Source organism: Capsicum annuum, chromosome 11 (genome assembly GCF_002878395.1).
Source record: "Capsicum annuum cultivar UCD-10X-F1 chromosome 11, UCD10Xv1.1, whole genome shotgun sequence".
NCBI lineage: Eukaryota > Viridiplantae > Streptophyta > Magnoliopsida > Solanales > Solanaceae > Capsicum > Capsicum annuum.
The window spans coordinates 32,677,801-32,698,771 of NC_061121.1; the positions used below are offsets into that span (position 1 = coordinate 32,677,801).

General features: G+C 36.3%; 2 protein-coding genes across 2 annotated transcripts; one reads left to right on the forward strand and one right to left on the reverse strand.

Annotated features, from left to right (window-relative positions):
- Positions 1–2,212: 2,212 nt before the first annotated feature.
- On the forward strand, positions 2,213–5,288 carry LOC107848075 (LEAF RUST 10 DISEASE-RESISTANCE LOCUS RECEPTOR-LIKE PROTEIN KINASE-like 1.5). Its single transcript, XM_016692742.2, has one exon. It carries the CDS (start codon positions 2,932–2,934, stop codon positions 4,831–4,833), a length of 1,902 nt encoding a protein of 633 aa, XP_016548228.1. The 5' UTR covers positions 2,213–2,931; the 3' UTR covers positions 4,834–5,288.
- Positions 5,289–6,720: 1,432 nt separating this feature from the next.
- Positions 6,721–20,213, reverse strand: LOC107847984 (tetratricopeptide repeat protein 38). Its single transcript, XM_047399625.1, has 14 exons — positions 19,956–20,213; positions 18,834–18,986; positions 18,459–18,557; positions 17,632–17,733; positions 17,283–17,426; positions 16,387–16,481; positions 16,175–16,304; positions 15,993–16,097; positions 15,218–15,324; positions 15,078–15,129; positions 14,464–14,553; positions 14,286–14,370; positions 13,798–13,862; positions 6,721–7,018 (listed from the first exon to the last, which is right to left on the reverse strand). The coding sequence occupies exons 1-14, from the start codon at positions 20,043–20,045 to the stop codon at positions 6,932–6,934; spliced, it is 1,404 nt and encodes a 467-aa protein (XP_047255581.1). The 5' UTR covers positions 20,046–20,213; the 3' UTR covers positions 6,721–6,931.
- Between the last annotated feature and the right edge of the window lie 758 nt (positions 20,214–20,971).

Sequence of the window (20,971 nt, forward strand, 5' to 3'; positions counted from 1 at the left end):
AATGATCTAAAAAGTCCTTTTAAAGTTGTCCTACCTCTGAACCAATCCCAGCTCTTGTACCATAATACTGTTATATCCCGCAATCAAAATCCTGCTAACTCAACTAACTCAATCGTTGAAGCATGCATCACCCTAAAGACCCAATTAAGTCGATCTAGGGCCCTCTCTACAATCTGTCTCGTTAGATTATGGAGGACTCAAGATAAAAAACTCACGATACCTCAAACTTTTGGGCCCTTCAAAAGGTCAGTCGATATCTAGTTCTGTTGGATGTCGTTGTGCAACTATTAACTATGTTAACATACACACAATAATCTTGAAATCCTAATCAGATGAGATTGAAGGAGCTAGAGGTCCTGCAACTCATGAAGGCTCCTGTAGTGGTGGAGGAACTAGAAGGGACAGAGAAGATGTCTTTCATTCAACCTCTATATAAGCAGACGTCTCTCTATATGCAAATAACAATCATAAGCTCAAAAACTCAACACTTAAAGACTCATCTCTACAGCACAATTAGAGCAAAAAACAAAGGGGTGGGTGGGGGATGTAAGAATTCTAACATGCCATGTAGCTCCTGTTAATAAAATGTGGGTGCCAACACATTTATAAATAAAACTTTTATAGACACATCTTGCAGACTTCACAGGATACGACGTTCCTCTGATATTAAGTTTGTTTTGCCCAATCTAGGGAGACACAACTAGCACCTAGTGCCAAACTTGACCCTACTAGATATATACATCACTAGCGCAGACTAGTTGTACTCAACAAATACAAACAAGTATATCTCAACTCATTAGAAGCTCCATCCAGTAAAGCCACAATCAAGGAATTCCGCAACAAATATTTCAGCTAACCTAGTAGTTCATATCAGAACATAAGTAAATCCCTATGCGAGTTGTTGAGGCCATCATAATGTTATAAGGAGTTGTTTGGTACGTAAATTAAATTACCCCAGAATTATAGTCATGTGATTATCATTTCTGGACTACTTTATACCATATGAGTGGTGATAGAAAATAATTCCATGATGGATGAGATAAGGTGAGATATAAGATGACTTAGTTTGATATTAAATTTATATCTTATTTGCTTAATGGTATAAATTTATACCATTAACTTTATACCATTAACTAGATATGATATAAATTTAATACTAAATTTAGTCATGAAATATCTCATATGATATAAATTTAATACTAAATTTAATCATGAAATATCTCATCTTATCCGACGTGACAAACAATTTCTAATCACATAATGCTATGCGGATCATTAAGGCCACCATGATATCTAGGATCCCAAAACGCTATTCTCCTCCGTTTAAAAAAGAATGATTTACTTTCCTTTTTAGTTCATTTGAAAAAGAATGAACCTTTTTTTTTTTAGCAATTTTTTAATTTTAACTTTCCACGTGGCATGTTTAAAACCACAAGATTGAAGGACATTTTGATACATTTGGCTTATTTTTAATTTAACATCACAAGATTCAAAAATCTTAACTTTTTTAAACTTCGTTTTAAGTCAAATTAGGCCATTCTCTTTTAAACCGGGAGTATGTATTTTGTCAAGTTATTAAAGGGTTAAAATTGACCATTTACACTTAGGGGTCGTTTGGTTTGAGGTATTAAAAATCCAAGGGATAACTTATCCCTGGATAAAGTAAAAGATCACTTAATCCTTTATTTGGTTGGAGGGATTAATCCAACCCGAGATAACTTATCCCACCATTTTTTCCTTAGTGATGGGATAACTTATCCCATAAACATGATGGGATAAGTTATCATGAATAATTCTGAAATAACTAATTCCGGTATTAATTATCTTGAGATAACAATTTCCCAACCAAACGATCCCTTAAAGAATACTTCCTCCGTTTCGAAATAAATGACTTGTTAGGGTATTTATTGGTATTTCAAAATAAGTGAATCGTTGAATTTTTTTTCAAAATTACCCTTATGATTTGACAAATAAAAGAGACTGTATTTTTTTATTTTTTTGGGGGTAAAATAGACTTAAGGGTAAAAATAAAAATTTATATTAAATTTATGTCTTTGATATTTTTTTTAAAATTTATATATTAAAATTTAACAATTTATTTATTTCGAAAGAAGGGAGTAACAAACAAAATTTCATTCAAGATCTTCTCTTTCGAAAAATCCAACCCCCTTATCTTCTTTTTTCTAAATGACCAAAGAATTCATCATTTTTTTCACTTTTTTTTGTCTTTTTGTCCATTGTGTTCACGTGACTTCTCTCTTTTCTTTCTACCTCGAGACTCCCCATACTCCCTAGTCCCAACTCCCACTTCTCTACTTCAAACAAAAGTCCAACATCCTAGGCAGTGTAATAAAGAATCTGAACCCCAAATCTAAATCAGATATTCAAGACTTCTCTTTTTACTCAGCCCAAACATTCAATCTTTCTTAGCCCAAACATTCAATCTTTCTTACTTTATTTTTCTTCTTTTGAATGACTTGACTTCCTTCTTGTTTGTATTTGCTTGAGGATCTTTGGAAAATGATTTCTTTACCTCTATTTTTATAATGTTTGTAGGCTCTATCTTTTTCAGAGTTCACTCGTCGATTTCAGTAGCTATGTTGTTGTCGAATGACCTCAGTACCTAGTAGGAGTTTATAATAATAATAATAATGCCATTTTTACCATTTTTTCTATCTTTTCTCTCCTTGGTTCTTAAAGAATCTGAATCCCAAATCTAGAACATAAATTCAAGATTTCTCCTTTTTCTCCCTAAAGATTCTATCTTTTAGCTCTCCGAGGTAGTGGTAAGGTCTGCTGCGTACACTCTAACCTCTTCAGAATTCACAGGGATTTCACCGTTTTGTTGTTGTTGTTGTTGTAAAGATTCAATCTTTCTTTGTTATTTTACTTTTGAATGACTTCAGTATCTAGTTAGAATTCATTATAATCATGCCACTCTTACCATTTTTTGCTACCTTACTGTTGTTGGTTTTCATTCTTGTTAACTCAGCAGCAGCAACTCATAGGTGTTTAAAACATGAAATCTCATGTCCACCTTTTACTTCTTTGCCCCCTTTTCCTTTTTCTTCAACTCCTGGTTGTGGTCATCCTTCTTTTCAAATCCAATGTTCACCTTCACATGCTGTAATTTCAATCAGTAACCTGTCTTTCTCTTTGCTTCATTATGAGCCTGCTACTTCAACTGTTGTTGTTTCACCAAAATCTACTGACTTCAAGAATTGTTCTTTGTCTAATAGATCCATTTCAATGTCTGGTTCACTATTTAAGGTCTCTGATTCATCTTGTTCTAGGCTTGCTGCTCTTAGGCCTTGTCCACCCCCAAATCTCCCAAATTGTAGTCACTGTCCATGGCAATGTAAACTTATCAAGAACCCAATTCAGTTACTACATGAATGTGGATTGAGGCACCATTTTGACTCTGATGAAAGATGCCAAAGTGACATTCTTGGTTTTCTTGATGGTTTCTTGAAAATGGGGATTGAGGTTGAGTGGGATGAAGAACAAGATTTGTACTTTTCAAGTTGTAGGACTTGTAGAGCAAGTAGTGGTGTTTGTGGATTCAATTCTTCACACCCCAAGAAACCATTTTTATGTTTTCCATCATCACAAGTTAGGTACTCACCTCCTTTGATTAGACAACAAAGTGCTAATCATGTAGTTATGTTGTCAATGGTGTTTCTATTTGTGTGTTTTCTGGTTGTTTTCTCTGTTGGATCTTTAATCTTTCGTTCAAGAGGTAAAGGGGCAGGTTCAGAAGAAGATCCTACAATCATTTACCTTCGTAGGCATCGTTCAGCTAGTTTACTTCCACCAGTTTTTACCTATGAAGAACTTGAAAACTCCACAAATCACTTCGACCACAAGAGGAAACTTGGGGATGGAGGATTTGGTTCTGTGTATTTAGGGAATCTTGATGATGGTAGGCTTGTTGCTGTTAAGCATTTGCATAAGCATTCACCTACTGGGACTAAAGCTTTTTCAACAAAGTCATTTTGCAATGAAATCTTGATTTTGTCATCAATCAACCATCCAAATCTAGTCAAACTTCATGGATATTGTAGTGATCCAAGAGGGCTTCTTTTGGTTTATGACTATGTTCCAAATGGTACTCTTGCTGACCATCTTCATGGTAACAAGAATTTGTACAAAAAGGGGTCTTTAACTTGGAGTTTAAGAGTTGATATAGCACTACAAATAGCAATGGCAATTGAGTACTTGCATTTCTCTGTCGTTCCACCAATAGTTCATAGAGATATTACCTCAACCAATATCTTTGTAGAAAAAGATATGAGGGTAAGAGTTGGTGACTTTGGGCTATCAAGGCTCTTAGTTTGCACAGATACATCAGTGGCATCTGATGATTCTACTGGTGAAGTTTGGACGGGTCCACAAGGGACTCCTGGTTATTTAGATCCTGATTATCACAAGTCCTTTAGATTGAATGAAAAGAGTGATATATATAGCTTTGGTGTTGTGTTGTTGGAACTAATAACAGGGATGAAAGCTGTGGATCAAAAGAGGGAGAAGAGGGAAATGGCATTGGCTGATATGGTAGTTTCAAGAATTCAAATGGGGTTGTTGGAGCAAGTTGTGGACCCTTTTTTGGTGGTGGATGGAGAAGCAATGGAAGGCGTTGGTGCTGTCGCAGAGCTTGCATTCCGATGTGTAGCTGCTGATAAGGATGATCGGCCTGATTCAAGGGATGTCGTGGTAGAATTGAGACGGATAAGGGGCAGGACAAGGGGAGTTGGAAGTGGTGGTGGTGGAATCTTGAGGACATCAAACTCTAGTAACATGGTGGTTCCTGATGGGATTGGTCTAATTGACTAATTAGTCAACTATCCGATGGACAGATTTAATCGATATCTATATTGTTTAGATATCGTTAGTGTTTTGGTAGAACGATCTCACTCTGTACGATAATTGTGTTGATGGGAGGTAGCCGATATAGCCTGTTTGTGATGTACCAATCTCATTGAATAATCAGCTGCAAACAAGTTACTTGAGAAAAAAGTGTAATTGACGAGATTTAAGTGCAAATGTGAATTGCACATGTGATGGTGTGTGTTGTGGGGGTTGGGGGTGGACTTTTGACCGAAAAGGTGTCAGTTGAAGTATTTGTTTGATTGTGGTAAAAACGGAATGTTAATATATATCCACTTCTTTTACTGATTGTGCATTTAATTTTGTTTCATCACTCGGTGATGATAATTGATGATGTAATTTACTCAGGTGTCCAAGATTAAACAAGAACTTGTAATCTTAACTGCTGTTTTGGGCACTAATCTTGTTCATTCATCACATGCGATGTTGATTCCACTTGTGAGAAAATGACAACCCATTTGGAACTTTAATCCATAGATATTTTGACGTGCAAAAGCTAGCTTGAAGAAACTTCGTAATACATCGATACCCTTTTAAACTCAACTGTAAATTTTAGTTGCACATTGGAACTATAGACTTGTTTCAACTGAGATTTACGTGTTCTTATAGATACTTTTTTAGAAAGATTGCACGTTCAACTGAGATTTACGTGTTCTTATAGATACTGTTTTAGAAAGATTGCACGTATTCTCAAGTGTATTGGATGATTGAGTTAACCAAATAAAATATGTGTATTAAATAGGTCTAAAGTCTTAATGCTTATTGATGATAATACACGTAACTAATGGAGGTGAAATTTTGCGATTAATTTATGTACGAATGGCACTCGAGAACACAAAATTTGATTCGGAAGCATCTAAGTCGTAGCACGAGTGTCCAAATGAGTTTAAAGAATTGTCAATGTATCATGCCTTATTAGAATAGAAAAAGCTACCACAGCATTGCATGTTCTTTTCTTATCTAAACAAACTAGTCATTGCATTAGTGACACTATTTTCATGTCCTTTCAACTAAAAACTGGAGCCATCCAAGTTGAATCTTTATTTGGGAAACATCCACATGCATGAATTTTGACTTTTAAGCCAGTAATTTGGGCAAAAGAGTACAGGAAATAGTGCAAGGTCACCTCGTGAGTTAGATAGTACAAACATTATTGGCCAACACGATGGCACATCTACTAGTCTATATAAGTTAGCCTGGATGTGGTCCTCGCAGAATCAGAACTGTTATGCCATGTGCCATGTCATTGCCCATTCAAAATGTCAATTCAAGATTTTGTAGTTCACCTTGTATTTGTGCTAGTAAAAGATAACGTCTATTTGAAGAAGTAAAAAGGTGGTGGTAGTGTAGTTCACCTTGTATTTGTGCTAGTAAAAGATAACGTCTATTCGAAGAAGTAAAAAGGTGGTGGTAGTGCCGGCTCAACAACTTTAAAAAAAAGCAACCGCCTAAGATCCCCTAATTAGAAGGCCTCTTTTTTTTTTTAACAATAATAGATTATAAATTTTTATTAAAAAATTATTAAATATTATTTTTAAAAAAAATAAACTACTTATATAAAAGTAAAGAATTTTGATGTATTTAAAGTATGTCTCAAGAAAGATTAAATGCATTAGTTATATTAACGAAAAAAAATATTAGACAAAATCGACTATAATATTTACAACTTTGCATCTTAGAATTTAAAATATAAATTTTATAAAAAAAAATTAATTTTTCTTGAAAATTTAAGATCTTCCATTTGATTTTCGCCTTAGGCCATCGATTTGCTTGAGTAGGGCTGGTGGCAAACTAATATGAACACACATCAACAATCTAATCTGAACACCACTGTTATGAAAAAGAGATTATTTAACATTTCCAAGTTTTCATCTTATTCTCTTTACACGAGTCTCCGGCCACCACCAACGACAGAATTGGCACGGGGCACACTGCTTATAAGATACAACATGGAGAAACTTATATTTTAGTACAACACAAACACTAATATTAAGATGTGGATAAGTATTTATTTAGGATATTAGTTATCATCCTATGCCAAAGATTAATTGAAGTATGCAGCTTCCAATGCCTGAGCTCTTTTGCCTGCATCTATGGCTTCTTGCTTTCTTGACATTGAATAACCTTTTTCCTGCACCAACAAGCAACAAAAATACAATGTCATCCAATTTATTATCTCCCATTCAATATAGTTCTCATCCTATACAGTGCATGTGTCTTATAGAGGAAAGTTACTAGCAAGTCTCCATTCATGTAGTATATTTGGTCCCTTAAAATGCAAGTAGATGTCTATGCCTGATCTTTCACCATCACAACGTGGAGTTTAAATACAAAGCTCCTTAAAAAAGAATTGCACTTCTCATCTTGAATTTAAGAGAGTACGCAGTCATAGCCATAATTTCATTTCAAACACTGCATAATACATAAACAAACACGAACTTGGCTTCAGCTGGCAAGTAAGCACTCCAACTATGAGTCTAACACCTCAACTTGTCTCCTCTGAATCAGTTGAATACTCCAACTTACAAAAATGATCACTTAGCCACCTCCAAAATTGTGTCACGTTTGAATCAGGTGTCGACGAGACAAAGTGGAGACGAGTTGGAGTATTTAGTTGCCAGTTGAGGCCAAGTTGAGGTGTCTAGATGTGCGTTCTCAAAGTTAAGAGTGCTTACTTGTCAGCTGTTGGAGTCACAAATTGGTGGGTTAAAGGGTTCTTGGTCTCCTTATATGATCTTGGGCAATCCCCCCTCATGAGCTAGCTTTTGAGGTTGAGTTAGACCCAATGTCCATTTCTTTATCTTGGTATCAGAATCAGGCCCACCCAGCTCATTGTTTTCGATGTTGAGCCCCCCGTCTTATATTGTTCACGCTCCAAATGTCCAGCCCTGGGCGTGCAGGGGGGTGTTGGAGTCCCACATCGATGGATTAAAGGGTCGTTGATCTCCTTATATGGTCCCCCCCCGTGAGCTAGCTTTTGAGGTTGTAAAACATACAACAAATGAAGAGGAAAGGAGAGATATATTATTATGCTGTAAAGAAGCTGTTTAAATACAGAAAATCCATATTATGCTGCAAAGAAGCTGTTTAAATACAGAAAATCCAAACAAACTGCAGTAACTAATGCAGTAACTCAAAAAACTGAACTACCTAATTAATAGGAACTAAGTCCACCAATAGCTATATGACTAAAGACTAGGAAAATCATAACTGAAAAACTACTACAGAAAAATTCTATCTTCTGGAAACAGAAAAAACACATCAGCAGCCATGTAGTCATGCCAATTCAGCATTAGTTAATAGCTCATGAGGCAGATTTCAACATTCTTCCTAGCGTCAAGAGTTGCAAATTCCAAGTTTGCTTCTCAAGAACTCAAATTTGCTTGCGGGAAGAGCTTTTGTAAAAATATCAGCCAGCTGCTCTTCCGTTCTGGAGTAAACCAGATTCACTAGACCATCTTTTTGCACTTCTCTAAGAAAATATAGCTTCACATTGAAGTGCATGGTCTTTCTATGAAAGACTGGATTGTGAGAAATAGCAATGGCAGCCTGGTTGTCCACAAATATCTTAGTGTTTTCCTTCATCTCCAAACCAAGATCACAAAAGATTTTCCTTATCCATAAAGCTTGATTGACCGCAGCTGTCGCAACAATGAATTCTGCCTCTGCAGTTGATTGAGCAACAATCTCTTGTTTTTTCGAACACCAAGAAAAACATTCAGCACCAAAAATAAAACAGTACCCTGAAGTACTTTTCATATCATCAGCAGAACCACCCCAATCACTGTCAGAAAATCCTTGAAGTTTGAAATTCTGACACTTGCTAAATTTGACTCCATAATCTATGGTGCCTTTGACATATCTGAGCACTCGTTTTGCAGCTTTCATATGCAATTCACTTGGACAATTCAAAAAACGAGATAGTACACTTACAACATATAATATATCTAGCCTTGTTGCTGTAAGATATATCAAACATCCTATCAAGCTCCTGTAGCTTCTTTTTTGTACTCGTTTAGCACCATCATTCTTCATTAGCTTCTCTCTTTGATTCATTGGCGTGCTCATACTCTTGCATTCTTCCATTCTAAATCCTTTTAGAATCTCCTTCATATGTTTTTTTTGACAAACAAAAACTTTATTCTGAGTTTGCTCAATCTCCATTCCCAGAAAATAGGTCATCTCTCCAAGATCAGTCATCTCAAAGACCTTCATCATCTCCTCCTTGAATTCTTCAATCAATGCTATATTATTTCCTGTCACAAGTAAATCATCAACATACAGAGAAATAATAATAATGTTAAAGCCAACTTTCTTGACATAAAGAGTCGATTCACTTAAACTTCTTTCGAAGCCTAAGTCTTGTAAATGGTTATCCATCCGGCTATACCAAGATCTAGGAGTTTGCTTTAACACGTATAAAGCTTTCTTTAACAGATAAACCATATTTTCACTTCCTGGTACACTGAACTTTTCTGGCTGCTCAACATATATTTCCTCTTGCAGTAGACCATTCAAGAAAGCAGACTTCACGTCCATTTGAAAAACCTTCCAACTTTTCTATGCCACCATTGCCAAAAGAATCCGAATTGTATCCAATATAGCTACTGGGGCAAATGTATCAGAAAAATCTACTCCCCAAACTTGTGCGTAGCCCTTCACCACTAATCTAGCTTTGTGCTTGTTTACCGAGCCGTCTGGATTGAGCTTTGTTCGAAAAATTCATTTAACTCCAATCACTTTTCTGTCTTGCGATCTTTCCACTAGCTTCCAAGTTTGGTTCTTTTCTATCATGGACAGCTCCTCCTTCATTGCATCTGACCATTTTTGATCAATTTTTGCTTCCTCGTATCTTGCAGGTTCAAAAATAGCAACATTGCACCTCTGATAAATATCAGAGAGTGACCTCATTCCCCTAATAGGTTGATCATCTACCAATTCATCATAATCAAACTTTGAATTGTCGTTCGAAACTCGAGACTCCTTAAAATTCCAGTCCCATTGCTCATCTTCAAGGAATTGAACGTCTCTACTTACAATAATCTTGCCCGATTGAGGTTGAAAGATCCTGTAAGCTTTAGACAATAAGCTATAGCCAATGAAGAGTCCCAAATCTGTCTTCTTATCTAACTTGTCTCTCTTAACCTGTGGAATATAAGAGAAACATAGACATCCAAATATCTTGAGGATTTTAAAATCAGGTTTAAAACCATACCATGCCTCGAATGGAGTCTTCCTTTCCACTGCCTGCGTAGGCAGTCTATTCAGCAAGAAAACAACTGTGTTTGCTGCTTTCGCCCAAAACTTTTTCGGCAGATTTTTCTCCTGCAACAAGCATCTTGACATCTCCATGATTGTCTATTCTTTCTCTCACTAACTCCATTTTGTTGTGGGAGTAAGGGACAATTAGCTGGTGCTCTATTCCAGCTTCTTCACAAAAAGAATTGAACCTATCGGATGTATATTCAGTTCCATTATCTGATCTAATGACCTGAATCTTACAGCCACTCTGATTCTCTATCCAAGCTTTGAACTTCATGAAAATTCCAGCAACTTCGTACTTAAACTTCATAAAATAAATCCAAGACATTCTTATTAGATCATCAATGAAGATAATATAATACCTGCTGCCATTAAGCGACGGAGTTCTTTGCAGACCAAAAAGATCGGTATGAATGAGCTGCAACTTCTCTGTAGCTCTCCATGTGGAACTTTTAAATGGAAGTCTAGTTTGCTTGCCAAGCAAACAAGCCTTACATCTTGAGATACGCTCCTCCAAGTTTGGTAAACCATTTACCATTTTGCTCCTTTGCATAAACAACAGAGCTTTGTGATGAATGCCCCAACCTTTTGTGCCACGTTTCTGCAACTATGGACTGACTTGGAAAAGCTATGTGTTCCTCATCTAATGGATTTAAGAAAAAACTTTTTCCCTACATTTTAATTCTGAACATTTCCTGACCACTAGGATCATTAATTAGACACACCTTGTCTTCAAATAATAATTTGAATCCATTTTCCAGCAGTAGTCCAACACTTAATAAATTTTGATCAAGTTCAGGAACAAATAAAACTTCATAAATAAGTTTTGTACCTTTATAGCTCTCAATCTTTCCGATCACTGGGAGGTATTCTCCATTTCCGATCCTAACTCTTGATTTAATTGATCTGACAAGCTCTCTAAAAAGCTTTTCATCACTAGTCAGATGGTTCGTACAACCACTATCAATAAGCTAGCTTTCACTTGAACTTTTGCTTGCGTAACAGGTAGCCACAAACAATTTCTCTTCTCGTTCTTGGTTAGCAGTTTGTGCTTCATTTTGTTGTTGTAAACCCTTCTCTTTGCATATAATCTCAGCATGACCAAGCTTTTGACACTTTCGGCATTTCATACCAGGTTTTCTCCAACACTTGAAGTGTGGATGATTTCTCCTCCCCCAATTTTGACAAGGAGGATATTTACCTTCTTTGTTGTTACTGGTGGCGGTAGCATTTTTTGCAGATGTACCTTCGTAGTTTCCATAATTTCCTTTCTTTTCTTTTCCTTTATTAACCTTAGCAGTACCTGAACCGAGCTGCAACTTTGCTTGCAGGGCTCCCTCGATGGATCCTTCTTGCCTCATCATCCTTCGTTGTTCTTGTGCCTGCAGAGCACTTAATAACTCTGCCAAGCTAAGCTTTGACAGATCTTTAGTATTCTCCAATGAAGCAATAGTTGCCTTATATTTTTCATGTGAGGTTACAAGTATCTTTTGAACTATTCTATTGTCATCAAGTTCAGTTCCAAGTATCCTTACCTTATTTGCAATCAGAAGCAACCTGTCAGAATAATCCTTAATGGTTTCGGATTCCTTTATTCTCTGCATCTCGAATTCTCTGACCTAGTTCAGTACTTTCATTCCTCTGATTCTTTCATCTCCCTCGTACTCTTTCGTGAGGAAATCCCAAATTTCATTGGCTGATTTACATGTCATTACTCTACTGAAAATGGTGGTAGAAAATGCAGCGAAGAGACAGGATTTAGCTTTGGACTTTGTTGTTCTCCTCTCCTTGTGAGCTCTAATCTGAGTCATGGTTGGATTCTCTGGCAAAGGAAGCACTTCATAGCCTTCCTCAACAAATCGCAGACCTCCAAATAAGCCTACATTTTCACTGTCCATGCTTGATAATTTTCTCCGTGGAAAACTGGAGGAGCCATAGTAGAAAAAGAACCTGCATTCTCCATTGTTTGAATGGTGTTTTGCAGCCACAAATTTGGATAAACACTCAGAAAAAAACACTCACAAGTCTCTCACAAGTCCCTTAAGAAGTAAGACTCTTGATACCAATTTGTAGATGTTTACAGAGGAAAAAAACATACAACAGATGAAGAGGAAAAGAGATATATATTATTATGCTGCAAAAAAGCTGTTTAAATACAGAAAATCCTAACAAACTGCAGTAGCTAATGCAGTAACTCAAAAAATTGAACTACCTAATTAATAGGAACTAAGTCCACCAACAACTATATGCCTAAAGACTAGGAAAATCATAACTGAAAAACTACTAAAGAAAAACTCTTATCTTCTGGAAACATAAAAAACACATTAGCAGCCATGTAGTCATGCCAATTCAGCATTAGTTAGCAGCTCATGAGGTAGATTTCAACAAGTTGAGTTAGGCCCAAGGTCCATTTCTTTATCATGGTATAGAAGCCAGGCCCACCCAGTTCATTGTTTCCGATGTTGGCCCCCCCATCTTATATTACCCACGCTCCAAATGTCCAGCCTTGGGTGTGCGGGGGGGTGTTGGAGTACAACATCGGTGGGTTAAAAGGGTCCTTAGTCTCCTTATATGGTCTTGGGAAATCCTCCCCTCGTGAGCTAGCTTTTGAGGTTGAGTTAGGCCCAAAGTTCATTTCTTTATCATGGTATCAGAGCTAGGCCCACCCAGTTCATTATTTTCGATGTTGGGCCCCCCATCTTATATTGTCCACGCTCCAGATGTCCAGCCCTGGGTATGCGGGGGGTGTTGGAGTCCCACATCGATGGGTTAAAAGGTTCTTGATCTCCTTATAAAGAGTCCTTGGTCTCCTTATATGGTCTGGGGCAATCCTCCCCTCATGAGCTAGCTTTTGAGGTTGAGTTAGGCCCAAGGTCCATTTCTGAGTGCATGGTTATGTATTATGCCTTTCTCAAATGAGTCTAATCATGGCAGTGGATCGAAAACCTCAAAACATAACAGAACCACTTGCTAAATGACACTCTTTGTCCCTACTTTTAAGTTTACGCAATTTTTGTCCCTCATTTTGGTTCTAGCACATTGCTGATTACACCTTATGTATTATTCTGATCATCCATAGAACATTTTACAGAAGATTTATGACTTGTGAGATTCCTTTGGAGGCATCAAAAACATCCTTGTTCGTATTTGTAGATTACTTTTCTGATGATCAAACAGAACACATACTACTTAGCATGCATGAAACTTTTTTGCTGATAGAAACCTTCTCAGGACATCAAATATGTACCATTGACGCAAAGGATATATTTATAGCTGGAATATACAGAGAGTTATAATTGCATATGTCCATGAAAAAACGGCAGAACGCTGTTTTCTGATACATATTTCCATTTCTCTCCATGTTATTACCAAAAACACTTTGAATTCACCTCGTAAATTTGGGGAAACTAAACTGTAATTCGTGGTGGATGGTGCAGTTCACAAGGAACATAGGCATTTCGACAGTCAATTGTCAATGTGTCTTGTTGAGGCATGTCAGAAAAGACCAAAAGGTTTCCAGTGAGGTAGTTGACACTACTTGGATAAGCAGTAACTAAACTTAAGAGAAGGCCACAAAAAGTACAGTTGTTCCAGAACAATCTATTCAGCTAAGAAGCCAAAAATATGGAGTACAGAGCTAAGACATACCAGGAGGCGCCACAAGAACGGGGTTCCTTCCCTCTTCTTTAGCTGCTTCTCTATGGCCTGAATAGCTGTGAGTTCCAAAACCACAACTTAAGGATAAGCGACTAAGAACTTTTAAGAGTAGACAAATATAAGTGTATACCAAAAGAGTGAGGTTTAACGGTAGCAGAGACATCCTAGGATCAAATTCCCTTCCTCATCAAAGAGGCCATAATTTTCTTGCAACCATACTTCGGATACTCCTCTTTTTAGTCGAGGGTCTAACAGAAACAACCTCCCTACCCGACAAAGGTAGGGGTAAGGTCAGTGTACATCCTACTATCCCCAGACCCCACTTTTGTGATTTCATTGGGTGTGTTGTTATCGAAGAGGCCATACTTCATTTTACAGGAAGAAAAATCACAATCCACACCAGCCACCCTCACCCCCGAAAACTTTTAAATTTTATCTTTTTTCAGAATAGAAGCTCATATTGGAGGGAAAGGGTCTACCTTTAGTAGCCTGACCACTGTTTAGCAACATAGTGATCCATACTTCATTGAAAACGTCAAGCTGTTCGTCTGACGCTCCAATAATCTGCGCAAAGTAGTATTTTGCTTATAATTCATGAAACAAATAGAAGTAATGCTAAATAAACTACGGAAGCCCCCTTTCTCATGTTCAAACTACCTTGAAGTCAATGGCATCAAATGTCTGTCCGAGCAATTCCAACGCTCGTTCATTTTCACCCTTACCATATTCAAATAGCGCTTCTGCAAGCTAAAATAAAACATAAGGAAAGAATTAAAGGTTAAAAATTGAAAGAAACAGTTTTAATGTTTGAAACATCAAGCAAACGACTATTAGATGCATAAACGTTTTCAAAGATATGATAGATGGAAGAATCTTAAGCAATAGTATAATCAGTAAGTTTAAAAAGTGATGTGTTTTCATCTCCCCCAGAAACCATGATCCTCATATAAAGTAGAAGCAGGATGAATCCTTTGAATCTAAACTTGTATAGAATCAGTCAATTTAAAAGCCTAAGTCATAAAGATAGGAGCATTAGGGAAATAGTTTATTGGAAAAAAAAAAGAATCTTCTGCTATTGAAAGAGGAAAGAAACTTTGAAGTGTGAGTTAATTTTGCTTGGACTCTTCAAAAATGTTCTCCAAAAGTTAATTATATTTGGAAAATCCGACACGTGTGAGTATTTTTGGAGTCTGAGCTACATAGGCGTGAGTACATTTTCTCCAAGAAGTTGTGCAGAAAATAGTAAATAGAAAAAAGAGAAAGTGACAAACCAGCATAGCACGATGCATATACTCTCGTTTTTTCTTGGTCATGGTAGAAATTCTACAAGAAAAAGCACAAAATGTTCAAAGTAAGCGGTTGGACACAGCATGGTTTATGAAATTGGAAAGAGTGCTAAATCCGTCCTGACCTGGATTTCAAACCCTCGAGTAACTCTTCTGCTTTAGAAACTTCACCTGTACAGGATAGTGCCCATAACAACAATACATCCAGGTGCCATTCAAGGTACCAGAAAGCCTGATATAGCAGTGGCAGCAGAAAGAAACAGAAAACTTGGTCGGTAACACATTGTATAGACAGAAGGTTAAGAGAACCGCACAATGGAATTGCTAAACAAAAGTTCATTGTAATGCAAATTTACAGTTCCAATCCAAAGTATCATTAACATTAATCTGAAAGGAGATGATTCATGAAAAAGCAAATGATACTAAAAGGGCAGCCCCGTGCACTAAAGCTACCGCTATGCGCGGTGTCCGGGGAAGGACCCCACCACAAGAGTGTATCGTAGCAGCCTTACCTTGCATTTCTGCTAGAGGCTGTTTCCAAGGCTTGAACCCGTGACTCCCTGGTCACATGGCAGCAACTTTGCCAGTTACGTCATTTATCCATTTTCTCAACTGACTGAACTTTTTCTTGGTCAGTTTTATATTTAATAAGGTGTTATAGAGGAGCTTATAAAAAGCATGTATTGTTACGTAAATTAAATCACCAACGTCCATTTACATCAACTTTTTTCCATATTTCTTCATGAAGTCTTTGATGATTAGCTAAACGAACTAGCTTGTTAGCCGATTTTCCACATTCCAAAAGTAGGAAAGACCTATATATCCCAACTTAAGTACATATGCATGCAATTACATTATAACCTAAAAGAGAAATTGACATGCTTCTGCACCTGAACTCACTTTATCTGTCAGACAATCAGCTAGGATCTTCAAACGGTCCCCAAATACATTAATACCACCTCGTAGATATACCCGGAGTAACAAACCAACAGCATTCAAGTACACCTGCATGCCCGAGAAAATGTAACTCTCAGCATATTGAAAGAACTAAGAAGTTCCTTGACTGCAAACAGCTAACTTACTTCCGCAGGACTGGCATCAAATCTTTCCAACTCTTTCCAGATGTTTTGATCATAAACATCTCTTACTTTTTCCATGGGAGAATGACCTTCCATATAACACAGCGCAACGTGCCACCAATTGTGTGTATACCTGCAATATCAAAATAGTTAGCTTTTTAAAATATTATATTCCGAGCCGAACTAGGAGTGCTTTTATCAGATTCTGTGCATACATAAAAGATGACAAAGAACTCCAGGTTTTTGAGCACTCCTCCATAAATTGTACTGCTTCTTTAAAACGACACTCATACTGATAAACATGACAGAGCTGCAAGGAGATAGTGATTAAAAAAGCAAAAAACAAAATACAGAATACTAGAATATCAGTGGAGGAATAAAATGCATTTCCTCCGGCCACAAAATGATACAAACTGCTGAGCTTCCATCACAACAAAAATAATGTCCATGCTTATTGTTTTCTCCTAAGATAAACAATAGGAAGAGTTTCCCTTAACTGCACAGTAAGACTAATGGTACTATTTTGGCATAAGGTTAGCTAGCTGGATTGACAACGAACGATTAGATGAGAGATAGCCAGACGTATAGGACAAGAATGTGAAAATTGGAAGTATAAGAATGGGACCTTTGATAACTATCTGCAGCATTATGATAACAGCAATAGCAATAAAATGTTTGTTATGTACAAAGGATATTTCACTAGAATCTAGATGATACAATTACAAGGTTTGTTATGTGCAGAGGATTTTCATTAGCTATAACCCCGCGTTTGCCAGAAAACTTTGTAAACACTTTCTAGTTTGGTTAGATACTTGTATGGAAATATAGGGATAAAACCTTCTCTTTTTATTTTTTATTTTTTGGGTAACCAATAAACCTGCTAATTTACGGAATGAATTTAGAGGATTGTTTTGTGGGAATACACCGGGTATATTTTTTTTGTTGTTGAATTTAGAGGATTTCTTTAGCCAATCCAACTAGTTTGATATTGAGGCATAGAAGTAGGCATAGTTGACAAGGTTTACAAAGAAAACTTTAAGCTTATATAATACCGCCAATGTGGTTGTATCAGCCAGAAAGGAAAGAGTAATTTGCAACAGGAGTAACTCACAGCATGATGTGTCCAGGCATCTTCTCTATCAATCTCAAAGCCTCTCTTTGCAGCTGCTTCTGCATCTGCATATCGACCAAGCTCTAACAGGGGGAATGCGAGCATACCATAGATATAACTTTCATCTTTATTTACTAGAAGAACCTGTAGGCCAAAATCAAGAAAATTTACTAGGAAGAATGAATGGAACCTGAATTTTAAAGAAACGAATATACTACTTGCACCTATTATGGACAATAAACCTCTTGATATTATTTCTGACAAGCGTTATTGATATATTTTCTTTATCATTTTGTTTTTTTATTTATATTGCCTAGGAGAGCTTTTTCAGTCAAAATATGATATGAACCTGTTCAACAAGTTTCAGAGACAAATCAGCCCGACCCATGTAGAAACATAGCACTTGAGCCCTCTTGAGAGAGACCAGGTCTCTTGGGAAATCCTTAAGCAGCTGCAAATAGGTAATGAGATCAAGAGATTTATGCAAAGATCATAAATGCAAGTTCGTGAAGATATAAAGATGGATACACGATGAAACTGCCAATATTCATCCTTTTGCTTTTTGACTAGTACATCTTACAACATCCATATGGTTTTAAAGTAACATGTTTTTAATAATTATATGCCAAGGACTAACAAAATCAGATACTCCTTGACAGGACATTTTCTGATCAATGAAGACCAAATCTGAATTCTCAAAAAATCGCTAATAACAGGTCAACTGGTATCTGATGAATTTGAATTGGGATTTAAATAATAATAGGCTATGTTGCTTGGACTGTTCAAAAATATCGAAGATGTTAAATACACCAAAAAGGGTGCATTTTTGAAGAATCTGATATGATTGTGGCAACAATTTGGAGAGAATGAGCAACATAGATAATAGGAATCGTCAAAAGGAAATAATACAGAAAATGGATAGAACTATTTACAATCATATAAATAGAATATTAGATAGAGAAACTTTGACACAACATGATTTATTGGGCATACTAAGCTAATTAAAAGAATTACAACTATCCATAATCCGAAGCTGACAAGACACCATTGTAGTAGAACCATAATATCAAAACAAAACACCCCATAAATAAATATAAGCAGAAATGAGTAAAAGTAACTAAACCTATGAAAAAAAACAAAAAAACATTTCAATCAAGCAGCAATAAAAGAACCCACCTTCAAGTGTAGTTCAACAGCCACATCATCATCTCTATTAGGTAAAATCAAATAACTGATCGCCTCAAAAACCACTTTCTCAAATGAGCTAGCTTGTTCCTAAACAAAGAAATTGACAAGACATAAGTAAACCAGACTCTCACATAGAAGAAAGAAAAAAACAGCCCTTTGCACTAAATCTCCATCAATGCACAAGGCTGGAGAAGGGTCGGACCACAAGGGTCTATTATATTCAACCTTACCCTGCATTTCTACAAGAGGATTGTTTCCTTGAAACACATGGCAGCAACTTTATCAGTTACACCAAGGATCACTTTCCTATCAAATAGAAAAAAATAAACCAAAATATGCCCAAAATAGTTGTAAAAATTGTACGAGACGAGACTTGGCAGCTTCAAGAAGAGGCATAGCACGGGAAGAATTAGCAGAGCAAAGGAGATGAGCAGCCAAAATATTTGCCAAAACACAAGTTGGGTCATGTTTAGGAGCTTCCAATATAACTGACCTCTCTCTTCCATAGCTAAGTACCTGACCAAAGCTCAAGAATCAACGTTCACATAAACCGAACATCAATAAAAATCTAATCTTTTTTACTCATATTGATGAAAATTTGTTCTTTTTTACTCATAGTGATAAAAATCTTTTCCTTTTTATAACCATGGTATCCGCGCTAGACTAATTCCACAAAGTACCTGTCATTTTCCACCTCCAACACGTATCAGGTAACTCCATAACTCCATTCACCGAAGCTACAACAGATGTGAAGAAATCACATACTCCCTCTGTTTGAAATTACCTATTTTGACTTGACACGGAATTTAAAAAAATAAAGAAACTTTTGACTTGTGATCTTAAATTAAAATTATGTCAAATTGACCAAAAAATCTTTTAATTTGTAGTCTTAAATATATCATGTGGAAAGTTAAAATTAAAGTATTGCAAAAAAAGTAGAGAGGTCATTCTATTTTAAACGGTCTAAAAAGAAAATAGATCGTTCTTTTTGAAACGAAGAGAGAAGTATTTTATCTCTGTGAGGATTTAATGACACATAATGTTCAATCCACCTCATTGACCACTAAGCAACACACTCAGCTACTAAAAAGATCTTATTTTTACTACTCATGCTGATAAAAATTAAGTTTTCTTTTTATAATCGTGGTGTTCCAGCTTGTGCGCACCTACACTAATTCCACTTAGTACATGTCACTTCCCCACAAGAAACATATACCAATAACCCTAGATAATTCTCTCCATTAAGACTAGAATAGGTAGGAACGGAAAGAAATCACCTAATATATACTATTTCTCTTGGAATTTAAACCGACACATGATGCTCAACTCACTTCATTGACTAATAGGCTGCATCTTTAAGTGCTAAAAATCTGACTTTTATTGCTCATACTTATAAAAATCTGATTTTTTTTACTCATCATACTAATAAAAATTTGATTTTTGTTCCTCATGGTGATAAAAATGAAGAAGATATGAAAAGGGCACCTGATGATAATAAGAATTGATAGCAGAAATGCAAGAATCAGAACTTGTATTCACTTGATAACCCCATTTGTCTACTTTGAATCCTTCCATTTCCTTGAGTTTTTCTCTCCTCTCCAATTTGAACTACTTAAGTTGGTGGGTTTTTCAGTTGTTCTTCTACTTGGTTTTGAGCAGTTTGTATGTATGGAAAGATAATAAAATAGTAAAACGTGGAGGTTTTTGCTTTCGGGATAACGACGGAAAAAAAAGTAGTAGATACTTTCTTTTTAGTCCGTTATCTCACTTAGAAATAATTCAAAATTTAAACTTATCTTTTTGTTTTAAATAAAATAATTAATAATTACATAATAATAATATTTAATATATTCTCATAAAATAAAATTTAGTGAAGATAGAATATATAACCGTCTATATTATTATATCTGAGATGAGATAGAGATACTATTTGTAATATGTCTCGACTCAAGATCAAATAATATCAACAGCAGCAACAACAACAAGCCTAGTGTATTACCACACAATGGGGTCTGGAGAGGGTAAAATGTATGCAGTTCATATCGCTATCTTCGAAGAAGTAGAGAGGTTGTTTCTAATAGACCCCCGGCTCAAGATAAATAATAATAATAAAAAGTAATGAAACGTGAAGCGGGATGGGTGGCTTAACAGAACTAAAGAATCAGAAATAGTAAAATAGAACTCAGAGCAATACATGATAGGGGAACTAAGAGCCATAAGCTATAAGAAATAAGAAAACGAAATCTGAAATAGGGTACCCGCCTAGTAGTAACCTATACTCACAGACCAAAGCCACCCACTACACCCAGTCTCTCCTGACTAGCGGTTCCTACCTATCGACACAGTCTTACGATTACTACCCCGGCTAAACAGGGACTCTCCTAATTACTTGCTACAACCCATGTACTCACCCTAGCCTTCTACCCTTATCCGCGACCTCAACACCTTCCTATCTAGGGTCATGTCGTCGGTAAGCTGAAGCTGCTCCATGTCATGTCTAA

Excerpts from the sequence above, each read along its gene's own strand:
- LOC107848075 (XM_016692742.2), top strand. The coding sequence starts at position 2,932 with ATGCCACTCTTACCATTTTTTGCTACCTTACTGTTGTTGGTTTTCATT.
- LOC107847984 (XM_047399625.1), bottom strand. The coding sequence starts at position 20,045 with ATGGAAGGATTCAAAGTAGACAAATGGGGTTATCAAGTGAATACAAGT. Across the intron at positions 17,734-18,458 it reads CTGTTGAACTACACTTGAAG|CTGCTTAAGGATTTCCCAAG; the intron begins GTGGGTTCTTTT and ends ACCTATTTGCAG. Across the intron at positions 16,098-16,174 it reads TTGATGCCAGTCCTGCGGAA|GTGTACTTGAATGCTGTTGG; the intron begins GTAAGTTAGCTG and ends TCGGGCATGCAG.